This window comes from Scyliorhinus canicula, chromosome 21 (assembly GCF_902713615.1).
Source record: "Scyliorhinus canicula chromosome 21, sScyCan1.1, whole genome shotgun sequence".
In the NCBI taxonomy this organism is placed as follows: domain Eukaryota; kingdom Metazoa; phylum Chordata; class Chondrichthyes; order Carcharhiniformes; family Scyliorhinidae; genus Scyliorhinus; species Scyliorhinus canicula.
The window spans coordinates 3,775,997-3,788,950 of record NC_052166.1 but is presented as its reverse complement, the minus strand read 5'-3'; the positions used below and the strand labels follow the sequence as shown (position 1 = coordinate 3,788,950).

At 51.5% G+C, this 12,954-nt stretch overlaps 1 protein-coding gene across 1 annotated transcript in view; it reads left to right on the top strand.

Moving 5' to 3' along the window:
- The window catches only part of itih6 (inter-alpha-trypsin inhibitor heavy chain family member 6), a 57,196-nt gene extending 45,779 nt beyond the window's left edge, over positions 1–11,417 (top strand). Inside the window, exons 15-16 of the mRNA XM_038782555.1 lie at positions 1,935–2,321; positions 10,785–11,417. Coding sequence (XP_038638483.1) covers positions 1,935–2,321; positions 10,785–11,032 — 635 coding nt within the window. The 3' untranslated portion in view covers positions 11,033–11,417. The remainder of the gene's footprint in view (positions 1–1,934; positions 2,322–10,784) is intronic.
- The last annotated feature ends 1,537 nt before the right edge of the window (positions 11,418–12,954 follow it).

Here is a 12,954-nt window from a genome sequence, read left to right as displayed (position 1 = left end):
GGGGGGGGGGGGGGGGGGGGGGGGTGAACGGTGGGTGTTCCCCGTGGCGTCTGCTGCCCTCGTCCTTCTAGGGGGTAGAGGTGGTGGGTTTGGGCGGCGCTGTCGAAGGAGCCTTGGCGAGTGGCTGCCGTGCATCTTGTAGACGGTACACACGGCTGCCGCTGTGCGTCGGTGGGTGGAGGGAGTGGGTGTTGAAGGTGGGGGTTAGCGAGTCGATCGAGCGGGGTGGGGGGGGGGGCTGCTTTGTCCTGGATGGTGTTGAGCTTCTCGAGTGATGTCGGAGTCCGCGCTCATCCAGGCGAGTGGGAGAGTCCATCACACTCCTGACTTGATCATAGAATTTACAGTACAGGCCATTCGGCCCATCGAGTCTGCACCGGCTCTTGGAAAGAGCACCCTACCCAAGGTTAACACCTCCACCCTATCCCCATAACCCAGTAACCCCACCCAACACTACGGGCAATTTTGGACACTAAGGGTAATTTATCACGGCCAATCCACCTAACCTGCACGTCTTTGGACTGTGGGAGGAAACCGGAGCACCCGGAGGAAACCCACGCAGACACGGGGAGAACGTGCAGACTCCGCACAGACAGTGACCCAAGCCGGGAATCGAACCTGGGACCCTGGAGCTGTGAAGCAATTGTGCTATCCACAATGCTACCATGCTGCTGAGGAGGGTATGGTGAGGGTGGGTTGATTGACCATGCTAAATTGCCCCTTAATTGGAAAAATAAATTGGGTGTTTTGAATTTTTTTTTAAAGGAGGGCGTGGCAGCACAGTGGTTAGCACTGCTGCCTCACAGCGTCGCTTCCAGCCTCGGGTGACTGTGTGGAGTTTGCACCTTCTCCCCGTGTCTGCGTGGGTTCCCTCCGGATGCTCCTGTTTCCTCCACAGATGTGCAGGGTCGGCGGGTTGGCCATGACCAATTGCCCCTGAGCGTCCCAAGGTTGGGCGGGGGTCACAGGGCTAGGGCGGGGGGGGGGGGAGTGGCCTGAGGTCAGGGCGCTCCTCCAGAGAATCGGTGCAGACTCGATGGGCCGAACGGCCTCGTTCTGGACTGTCGGGATTCTAATTGGATGTTCCCTCCCTGAAAGTGGGCGTGAGTGAGTTCCAACGACAATCGAGGCTACTTCGCAGCCACTCAGGTGGAGGTTCGGAGTCTTGATCCTTGAGTCGAGCGAATTGAAGCAGTGGGTTTCGAACCCGGAACCCCCTCGCCGTATCCACAACGCAGTTTATCACAAGCCTCTGGATTACTCAGCCTGCGACGGGCCCACGACACCATCATCCCCATCACCGCTGGTACCCAGGCACAGAGAGCAATAGGAGGAACATAGAACATAGAACAGTACAGCACAGAACAGGCCCTTCGGCCCTCGATGTTGTGCCGAGCAATGACACCCTACTCAAACCCACGTATCCACCCTATACCCGTAACCCAACAACTCCCCCCCCCCCCCAACCTTACTTTTTAGGACACTACGGGCAATTTAGCATGGCCAATCCACCTAACCCGCACATCTTTGGACTGTGGGAGGAAACCGGAGCACCTGGAGGAAACCCACGCACACACGGGGAGGACGTGCAGACTCCGCACAGACAGTGACCCAGCCGGGAATCGAACCTGGGACCCTGGAGCTGTGAAGCATTTATGCTAACCACCGTGCTACCGTGCTGCCCCAGGGAGGGGGACGAGGAGAACTTGAATTGTTGATGCAGTGAGTTGCTGCGATGCGGATGGTGTTGCCTGAGAGAGGCAGCGGGAGCTGATTCTCCCTCGGGGGAATCGGAGGGGGAGAATGTGCAGTGATTATGTTGAGGGAAAGAGCGAGGCCGGGGCTGGGGCATGGGGAGAGTGAGACGGTGGCACTGCTCTTTGCAAAGGCCGGGACCAACACGGCTCTAACCGTTCTCTTCCCTCCTTCCCCAGGGGTCACGGTCGATGGCCATTTGGAGGGGGCGCCGGTCGACCCCCAGCATGCGAGCCGCCCCCGGAACTTTTTCGACCGGATCACCGTGCGGGTGGCGAGTCCGGGTTCCGGAGGCTACGCGGTCCACGTCGGCCGGGAGGGCGTCAGCCTGGAGGAAGGGGGGAAGCGGCTCGCCGTCCCGTGGGAGCCCAGCTCAATCACCCGCAGGCCCGGACTGAAGCTCTCCGTGTCCCGGGCGGCGGGCGCCAGCCTATGGGTGGGTGAGGAAACCCGCTTCCTGATCCTCCTCCACCGCCACGCCCACCCCTCCCCGCTGCAGCGCAACCATCTCGGCTTCTACGTGGTGCAGGGTAACGGGCTCTCTCCGCAGGCCCGAGGGATGCTCGGTGAGTAACTCCACTTTCCTCAGACTCCAGGCTGCAACTCACTTCAAATCTGGCTGCCCATTAAACAGCTTAGCCCCTCGATTAGATTCCAGTCTGTAACTCACTCCCGGGTATCTGTTGTTCTATATATAAACCACCCCGAGCCCCTCGATTAGATTCCAGTCTGTAACTCACTCCCGGGTATCTGTTATTCTATATATAAACCATCCCGAACCCCTCGATTAGATTCCAGTCTGTAACTCACTCCCGGGTATCTGTTATTCTATATATAAACCACCCCGAACCCCTCGATTAGATTCCAGTCTGTAACTCACTCCCGGGTATCTGTTATTCTATATATAAACCACCCTGAACCCCTCGATTAGATTCCAGTCTGTAACTCACTCCCGGGTATCTGTTATTCTATATATAAACCACCCTGAACTCCTCGATTAGACTCCAGTGTCTGTAACTCACTCCCGGGTACCTGTTATTCTATATATAAACCACCCTGAACTCCTCGATTAGATTCCAGTCTGTAACTCACTCCCGGGTATCTGTTATTCTATATATAAACCACCCCGAACCCCTCGATTAGATTCCAGTCTGTAACTCACTCCCGGGTATCTGTTATTCTATATATAAACCACCCCGAACCCCTCGATTAGATTCCAGTCTGTAACTCACTCCCGGGTATCTGTTATTCTATATATAAACCACCCCGAACCCCTCGATTAGATTCCAGTCTGTAACTCACTCCCGGGTATCTGTTATTCTATATATAAACCACCCCCAACCCCTCGATTAGATTCCAGTCTGTAACTCACTCCCGGGTATCTGTTATTCTATATATAAACCACCCCGAACCCCTCGATTAGATTCCAGTCTGTAACTCACTCCCGTGTATCTGTTATTCTATATATAAACCACCCCGAACCCCTCGATTAGATTCCAATCTGTAACTCACTCCCGGGTATCTGTTATTCTATATATAAACCACCCTGAACCCCTCGATTAGATTCCAGTCTGTAACTCACTCCCGGGTATCTGTTATTCTATATATAAACCACCCTGAACTCCTCGATTAGACTCCAGTGTCTGTAACTCACTCCCGGGTACCTGTTATTCTATATATAAACCACCCTGAACTCCCTCGATTAGATTCCAGTCTGTAACTCACTCCCGGGTATCTGTTATTCTATATATAAACCACCCCGAACCCCTCGATTAGATTCCAGTCTGTAACTCACTCCCGGGTATCTGTTATTCTATATATAAACCACCCCGAACCCCTCGATTAGATTCCAGTCTGTAACTCACTCCCGGGTATCTGTTATTCTATATATAAACCACCCCGAACCCCTCGATTAGATTCCAGTCTGTAACTCACTCCCGGGTATCTGTTATTCTATATATAAACCACCCTGAACCCCTCGATTAGATTCCAGTCTGTAACTCACTCCTGGGTATCTGTTATTCTATATATAAACCACCCCGAACCCCTCGATTAGATTCCAGTCTGTAACTCACTCCCGGGTATCTGTTATTCTATATATAAACCACCCCGAACCCCTCGATTAGATTCCAGTCTGTAACTCACTCCCGGGTATCTGTTATTCTATATATAAACCATCCCGAACCCCTCGATTAGATTCCAGTCTGTAACTCATTCCCGGGTATCTGTTATTCTATATATAAACCACCCTGAACCCCTCGATTAGATTCCAGTCTGTAACTCACTCCTGGGTATCTGTTATTCTATATATAAACCACCCCGAACCCCTCGATTAGATTCCAGTCTGTAACTCACTCCCGGGTATCTGTTATTCTATATATAAACCACCCGAACCCCTCGATTAGATTCCAGTCTGTAACTCACTCCCGGGTATCTGTTATTCTATATATAAACCACCCCGAACCCCTCGATTAGATTCCAGTCTGTAACTCACTCCCGGGTATCTGTTGTTCTATATATAAACCACCCCGAGCCCCTCGATTAGATTCCAGTCTGTAACTCACTCCCGGGTATCTGTTATTCTATATATAAACCATCCCGAACCCCTCGATTAGATTCCAGTCTGTAACTCACTCCCGGGTATCTGTTATTCTATATATAAACCACCCCGAACCCCTCGATTAGATTCCAGTCTGTAACTCACTCCCGGGTATCTGTTATTCTATATATAAACCACCCTGAACCCCTCGATTAGATTCCAGTCTGTAACTCACTCCCGGGTATCTGTTATTCTATATATAAACCACCCTGAACTCCTCGATTAGACTCCAGTGTCTGTAACTCACTCCCGGGTACCTGTTATTCTATATATAAACCACCCTGAACCCCTCGATTAGATTCAGTCTGTAACTCACTCCCGGGTATCTGTTATTCTATATATAAACCACCCCGAACCCCTCGATTAGATTCCAGTCTGTAACTCACTCCCGGGTATCTGTTATTCTATATATAAACCACCCCGAACCCCTCGATTAGATTCCAGTCTGTAACTCACTCCCGGGTATCTGTTATTCTATATATAAACCACCCCGAACCCCTCGATTAGATTCCAGTCTGTAACTCACTCCCGGGTATCTGTTATTCTATATATAAACCACCCCCAACCCCTCGATTAGATTCCAGTCTGTAACTCACTCCCGGGTATCTGTTATTCTATATATAAACCACCCCGAACCCCTCGATTAGATTCCAGTCTGTAACTCACTCCCGTGTATCTGTTATTCTATATATAAACCACCCCGAACCCCTCGATTAGATTCCAATCTGTAACTCACTCCCGGGTATCTGTTATTCTATATATAAACCACCCTGAACCCCTCGATTAGATTCCAGTCTGTAACTCACTCCCGGGTATCTGTTATTCTACATATAAACCACCCTGAACTCCTCGATTAGACTCCAGTGTCTGTAACTCACTCCCGGGTACCTGTTATTCTATATATAAACCACCCTGAACTCCTCGATTAGATTCCAGTCTGTAACTCACTCCCGGGTATCTGTTATTCTATATATAAACCACCCCGAACCCCTCGATTAGATTCCAGTCTGTAACTCACTCCCGGGTATCTGTTATTCTATATATAAACCACCCCGAACCCCTCGATTAGATTCCAGTCTGTAACTCACTCCCGGGTATCTGTTATTCTATATATAAACCACCCCGAACCCCTCGATTAGATTCCAGTCTGTAACTCACTCCCGGGTATCTGTTATTCTATATATAAACCACCCCGAACCCCTCGATTAGATTCCAGTCTAACTCACTCCCGGGTATCTGTTATTCTATATATAAACCACCCCGAACCCCTCGATTAGATTCCAGTCTGTAACTCACTCCCGGGTACCTGTTATTCTATATATAAACCATCCCGAAGCCCTCGATTAGATTCCAGCCTGTAACTCACTCCCGGGTACCTGTTATTCTATATATAAACCACCCCGAACCCCTCGATTAGATTCCAGTCTGTAACTCACTCCCGGGTATCTGTTATTCTATATAGAAACCAGCCCAAACCCCTCGATTAGATTCCAGTCTGTAACTCACTCCCGGGTATCTGTTATTCTATATATAAACCACCCCGAACCCCTCGATTAGATTCCAGTCTGTAACTCATTCCCGGGTATCTGTTATTCTATATATAAACCACCCTGAACCCCTCGATTAGATTCCAGTCTGTAACTCACTCCTGGGTATCTGTTATTCTATATATAAACCACCCCGAACCCCTCGATTAGATTCCAGTCTGTAACTCACTCCCGGGTATCTGTTATTCTATATATAAACCACCCCGAACCCCTCGATTAGATTCCAGTCTGTAACTCACTCCCGGGTATCTGTTATTCTATATATAAACCATCCCGAACCCCTCGATTAGATTCCAGTCTGTAACTCACTCCCGGGTATCTGTTATTCTATATATAAACCACCCCGAACCCCTCGATTAGATTCCAGTCTGTAACTCACTCCCGGGTATCTGTTATTCTATATATAAACCACACCGAACCCCTCGATTAGATTCCAGTCTGTAACTCACTCCCGGGTATCTGTTATTCTATATATAAACCACCCCTAACCCCTCGATTAGATTCCAGTCTGTAACCCCCTCCCGGGTATCTGTTATTCTATATATAAACCACCCCGAACCCCTCGATTAGATTCCAGTCTGTAACTCACTCCTGGGTATCTGTTATTCTATATATAAACCACCCAGAACCCTCGATTAGATTCCAGTCTGTAACTCACTCCCAGGTATCTGTTATTCTATATATAAACCACCCCGAACCCCTCGATTAGATTCCAGTCTGTAACTCACTCCCGGGTATCTGTTATTCTATATATAAACCACCCCGAACCCCTCGATTAGATTCCAGTCTGTAACTCACTCCCGGGTGTCTGTTATTCTATATATAAATCACCCCGAGCCCCTCGATTAGATTCCAGTCTGTAACTCACTCCCGGGTATCTGTTATTCTATATATAAACCACCCCGAACCCCTCGATTAGATTCCAGTCTGTAACTCACTCCCGGGTATCTGTTATTCTACATATAAACCACCCCGAACCCCTCGATTAGATTCCAGTCTGTAACTCACTCCCGGGTATCTGTTATTCAATATATAAACCACCCCGAACCCCTCGATTATATTCCAGTCTGTAACTCACTCCCGGGTATCTGTTATTCTGTATATAAACCATCCCGAACCCCTCGATTAGATTCCAGTCAGTAACTCACTCCCGGGTATCTGTTATTCTATATATAAACCACCCCAAACCCCTCGATTAGATTCCAGTCTGTAACTCACTCCCGGGTATCTGTTATTCTATATATAAACCACCCTGAACCCCCCGATTAGATTCCAGTCTGTAACTCACTCCCGGGAATCTGTTACTCTATATATAAACCATCCCAAACCTCTTGTTTAGATTCCAGTCTGAAACTCACTCCCGTGTATCTGTTATTCTATATATAAACCACCCTGAACCCCTCGATTAGATTCCAGTCTGTAACTCACTCCCGGGTATCTGTTATCCTATATATAAACCACCCCGAACCCCTCGATTAGATTCCAGTCTGTAACTGACTCCCGGGTATCTGTTATTCTATATATAAACCACCCCGAACCCCTCGATTAGATTCCAGTCTGTAACTCACTCCCGGGTATCTGTTATTCTATATATAAATCACCCTGAGCCCCTCGATTAGATTCCAGTCTGTAACTCACTCCCGGGTATCTGTTATTCTATATATAAACCACCCCGAATCCCTCGATTAGATTCCAGTCTGTAACTCACTCCCGGGTATCTGTTATTCTATATATAAACCACCCTGAACCCCTCGATTAGATTCCAGTCTGTAACTCACTCCCGGGTATCTGTTATTCTGTATACAGTAGTCCCCCTTTATAACGCGGGTGTTGGGGTCCAAGACAGCCACCCGCGTTGCATCCGAGCCGCGGATATCCACGATGGGGGTTTTAAATTTATTTTAAAATCTATGCTAGCGCTTACCCTTGTGAGTCTATGGGGGGCGGGGGGAGAGGTCAGACCCCCGTAGACTCACAATGGGAAGCGCTAGCATAGCTTTTTAAATAAATTTAAAACCCCCATCGTGGATCTAATTAAAACAGTGTCAATTTCAGCGGCCAGAGAGGGAAGCTGCTCTCTCACTGAAAGCCGGCCGCTGAAATTGACACTGCCGGCTGCTCTCTCCCTCCAATCAGTACCCCAGCAGCCATGGCCTGTACCCCAGCAGCCACAGCCTGTACCCCAGCAGCCACAGTACCCCAGCAGCCACAGCCTGAAGCCCAGCAGCCACAGCCTGTACCCCAGCAGCCACAGTACCCCAGCAGCCACAGTACCCCAGCAGCCACAGCCTGAAGCCCAGCAGCCACAGCCTGTACCCCAGCAGCCACAGTACCCCAGCAGCCACAGCCTGAAGCCCAGCAGCCACAGCCTGTACCCCAGCAGCCACAGCCTGTACCCCAGCAGCCACAGTACCCCAGCAGCCACAGCCTGAAGCCCAGCAGCCACAGCCTGTACCCCAGCAGCCACAGTACCCCAGCAGCCACAGTACCCCAGCAGCCACAGCCTGTACCCCAGCAGCCACAGCCTGTACCCCAGCAGCCACAGTACCCCAGCAGCCAGTACCCCAGCAGCCACAGCCTGTACCCCAGCAGCCACAGCCTGTACCCCAGCAGCCACAGTACCCCAGCAGCCACAGCCTGAAGCCCAGCAGCCACAGCCTGAAGCCCAGCAGCCACAGCCTGTACCCCAGCAGCCACAGTACCCCAGCAGCCACAGCCTGTACCCCAGCAGCCACAGCCTGAAGCCCAGCAGCCACAGCCTGTACCCCAGCAGCCACAGCCTGTACCCCAGCAGCCACAGTACCCCAGCAGCCACAGCCTGAAGCCCAGCAGCCACAGCCTGTACCCCAGCAGCCACAGTACCCCAGCAGCCACAGCCTGTACCCCAGCAGCCACGGCCTGTACCCCAGCAGCCACAGCCTGTACCCCAGCAGCCACAGCCTGAACCCCAGCTACAGAGGGGAGGGGCGATGTGAGACCATGCTGGTCTTGCACAGGCCCGTATGACCTCCTCCTGTGTTCTCTGCTCTCTCCCAATCATTAAAACTTAAAAGTTGGATTGGAGGGGGAGAGCAGCCGGCAGTGTCAATTTCAGCGGCCGGCTGATTGTTTCAGTGAGAGCAGCTTCCCTCTCCGGATCAAAGTGAGCCGGCCGCTGAAATTGACACAACTGACAGTTGGGGTCCATAAGCCCCCCCGCGGTATATCGCGAACCGCGGTATTGCGGAGCGCGGTATAACAGGGGACTACTGTATAAACCACCCCGAACCCCTCGATTATATTCCAGTCTGTAACTCACTCCCGGGTATCTGTTATTCTATATATAAACCCCCTGAACCCCTCGTTAGATTCCAGTCTGTGACTCACTCCCGGGTATCTGTTATTCTATATATAAACCATCCCGAACCCCTCGATTAGATTCCAGTCAGTAACTCACTCCCGGGTATCTGTTATTCTACATATAAACCACCCTGAAACCCTCGATTAGATTCCAGTCAGTGACTCACTCCCGGGTATCTGTTATTCTATATATAAACCACCCTGAACCCCCCGATTAGATTCCAGTCTGTAACTCACTCCTGGGAATCTGTTATTCTATATATAAACCACCCCGAACCCCTCGATTAGATTCCAGTCTGTAACTCACTCCCGGGTATCTGTTATTCTATATATAAACCATCCCAAACCTCTTGTTTAGATTCCAGTCTGAAACTCACTCCCGTGTATCTGTTATTCTATATATAAACCACCCCGAACCCCTCGATTAGATTCCAGTCTGTAACTCACTCCCGGGTATCTGTTATTCTATATATAAACCGCCCCGAACCCCTCGATTAGATTCCAGTCTGTAACTCACTCCCGGGTATCTGTTATTCTATATATAAACCACCCCGAACCCCTCGATTAGATTCCAGTCTGTAACTCACTCCCGGGTATCTGTTATTCTATATATAAACCGCCCCGAACCCCTCGATTAGATTCCAGTCTGTAACTCACTCCCGGGTATCTGTTATTCTATATATAAACCGCCCCGAACCCCTCGATTAGATTCCAGTCTGTAACTCACTCCCGGGTATCTGTTATTCTATATATAAACCACCCCGAACCCCTCGATTAGATTCCAGTCTGTAACTCACTCCCGGGTATCTGTTATTCTATATATAAACCACCCCGAACTCCTCGATTAGATTCCAGTCTGTAACTCACTCCCGGGTATCTGTTATTTTATATATAAACCACCCTGAACCCCTCGATTAGATTCCAGTCTGTAACTCACTCCCGGGTATCTGTTATTCTATATATAAACCACCCCGAACCCCTCGATTAGATTCTAGTCTGTAACTCACTCCCGGGTATCTATTATTCTATATATAAACCACCCCGAACCCCTCGATTAGATTCCAGTCTGTAACTCACTCCCGGGTATCTGTTATTCTATATATAAACCACCCCGATCCCCTCGATTAGATTCCAGTCTGTAACTCACTCCCGGGTATCTGTTATTCTATATATAAACCACCCCCAACCCCTCGATTAGATTCCAGTCTGTAACTCATTCCCGGGTATCTGTTATTCTATATATAAAACATCCCGAACCCCTGGATTAGATTCCAGTCTGTAACTCACTCCCGGGTATCTGTTATTCTATATATAAACCACCCCCAACCCCTCGATTAGATTCCAGTCTGTAACTCACTCCCGGGTATGTGTTATTCTATATATAAAACATCCCGAACCCCTGGATTAGATTCAAGTCTGTAACTCACTCCCGGGTATCTGTTATTCTATATATAAGCCACCCCGAACCCCTCGATTAGATTCCAGTCTGTAACTCACTCCCGGGTATCTGTGACGCACTGATGGACGGACGTTTTCTTTTTCAGGTCAGTTCCAGCACGCTGATATTAGTCTCGAGAGGCCATCACTTGCTGGAAGACGCCTGGGCCCGGACAAAGGCGAGCTGTTGTTTGGAAGCCAAAGGCTGGCTGTGTCTCTGGTGACCAAGACACTGAAAGACTCGCGCCTGCCCGCTCACGAGGCTGCGTGCTGGCTGGTGCACAGGGAGGATGTCGAGCAGCTGATGGGCAGTCCCTACCTGGACTATGTTGTCCCGCGGAATCGCCGCGCCTGAACGCGCGAGTTCTGGCTCCCTCCGGGTCGGGCATGGCGCTCCATCCCCGTCAGGTGCTCTTCACCCTTCGCGCTGCTGACACGCCTGGTGTATACTGAGACACCCAAAATGGCCGCCGCTGCGGGTTCAAGCGCTGTCGGTGAAGGCCGCCCGCTTACTTCAAGAGGCCTTTCCGAAGCATTTTCTAATCTTGTTGCTGTCTAGCTTCATTCCTCCCTTGCCAGTCTGGCAATTTACAGCCCCAGAACCAGGCCATTTAGCCTTTCTACTTGGTGCTGTGTTCCCTTCCCCACACCAGCCTCCACCCACTCCTTATTTCAACTCCCCCCGTCCCCCATATCCTTCTATTCATTTCTCCCTCATGCGTTTAACCCCCCCTCACCCCTTAAACACATCGACACAATTCACCTCAACCACTCCCCAAGGGAGCGAGTCCCACATTCTCCCCACTCCCCAAGGGAGCGAGTCCCACATTCTCCCCACTCCCCCATGGGAGCGAGTCCCACATTCTCCCCACTCCCCGTGGGAGCGAGTCCCACATTCTCCCCACTCCCCGTGGGAGCGAGTCCCACATTCTCCCCACTCCGCGTGGGAGCAAGTGCCACATTCTCCCCACTCCCCGTGGGAGCGAGTCCCACATTCTCCCCACTCCCCGTGGGAGCGAGTCCCACATTCTCCCCACTCCCCGTGGGAGCGAGTCCCACATTCTCCCCACTCCCCGTGGGAGCGAGTCCCACATTCTCCCCACTCCCCGTGGGAGCAAGTCCCACATTCTCCCTATTCCCCGTGGGAGTGAGTCCCACATGCTCCCCACTCCCCGTGGGAGCGAGTCCCATATCCTCCCCACTCCCCGTGGGAGCGAGTCCCACATTCTCCCCACTCCCCGAGGGAGCGAGTCCCACATTCTCCCCACTCCCCGTGGGAGCGAGTCCCACATTCTCCCCACTCCCCGTGGGAGCGAGTCCCACATTCTCCCCACTCCGCGTGGGAGCAAGTGCCACATTCTCCCCACTCCCCGTGGGAGCGAGTCCCACATTCTCCCCACTCCCCGTGGGAGCGAGTCCCACATTCTCCCCACTCCCCGTGGGAGCGAGTCCCACATTCTCCCCACTCCCCGTGGGAGCAAGTCCCACATTCTCCCCACTCCCCGTGGGAGCAAGTCCCACATTCTCCCTATTCCCCGTGGGAGTGAGTCCCACATTCTCCCCACTCCCCGTGGGAGCGAGTCCCATATTCTCCCCACTCCCCGTGGGAGCGAGTCCCACATTCTCCCCACTCCCCGAGGGAGCGAGTCCCACATTGTCCCCACTCCCCGTGGGAGCGAGTCCCACATTCTCCCCACTCCCCGTGGGAGCGAGTCCCACATTCTCCACACTCCCCGTGGGAGCGAGTCCCACATTCTCCCCACTCCCCGTGGTAGCGAGTCCCACATTCTCCCCACTCCCTGTGGGAGCGAGTCCCACATTCTCCCCACTCCCCGTGGGAGCGAGTCCCACATTCTCCACACTGCCCGTGGGAGCGAGTCCCATATTCTCCCTCCTCCCCGTGCGAGCGAGTCCCACATTCTCCCCACTCCCCGTGGGATCGAGTCCCACATTCTCCCCACTCCCCGTGAGAGCGAGTCCCACATTCTCCCCACTCCCTGTGGGAGCGAGTTCCACATTCTCCCCACTCCCAAAAGGAGCGAGTCCCACATTCTCCCCACACTCTGGTTCAATACCTTTCTCCTGAATTTGCCCCCACACTCCAATTGGGTTTATTAGTGACCGTCTATTACGGCCCCCTGGACAAGTGCGCAGTCAATTGCAGCCCCACAGACCCCACAGTCGCAAAACTTGTGAATTAACCAATAATTAGTATATTTTCCTGAGAACGTTGGCCCTTGACTGCTCCAATGGGGCAACTTACAGGCACCAGATTTG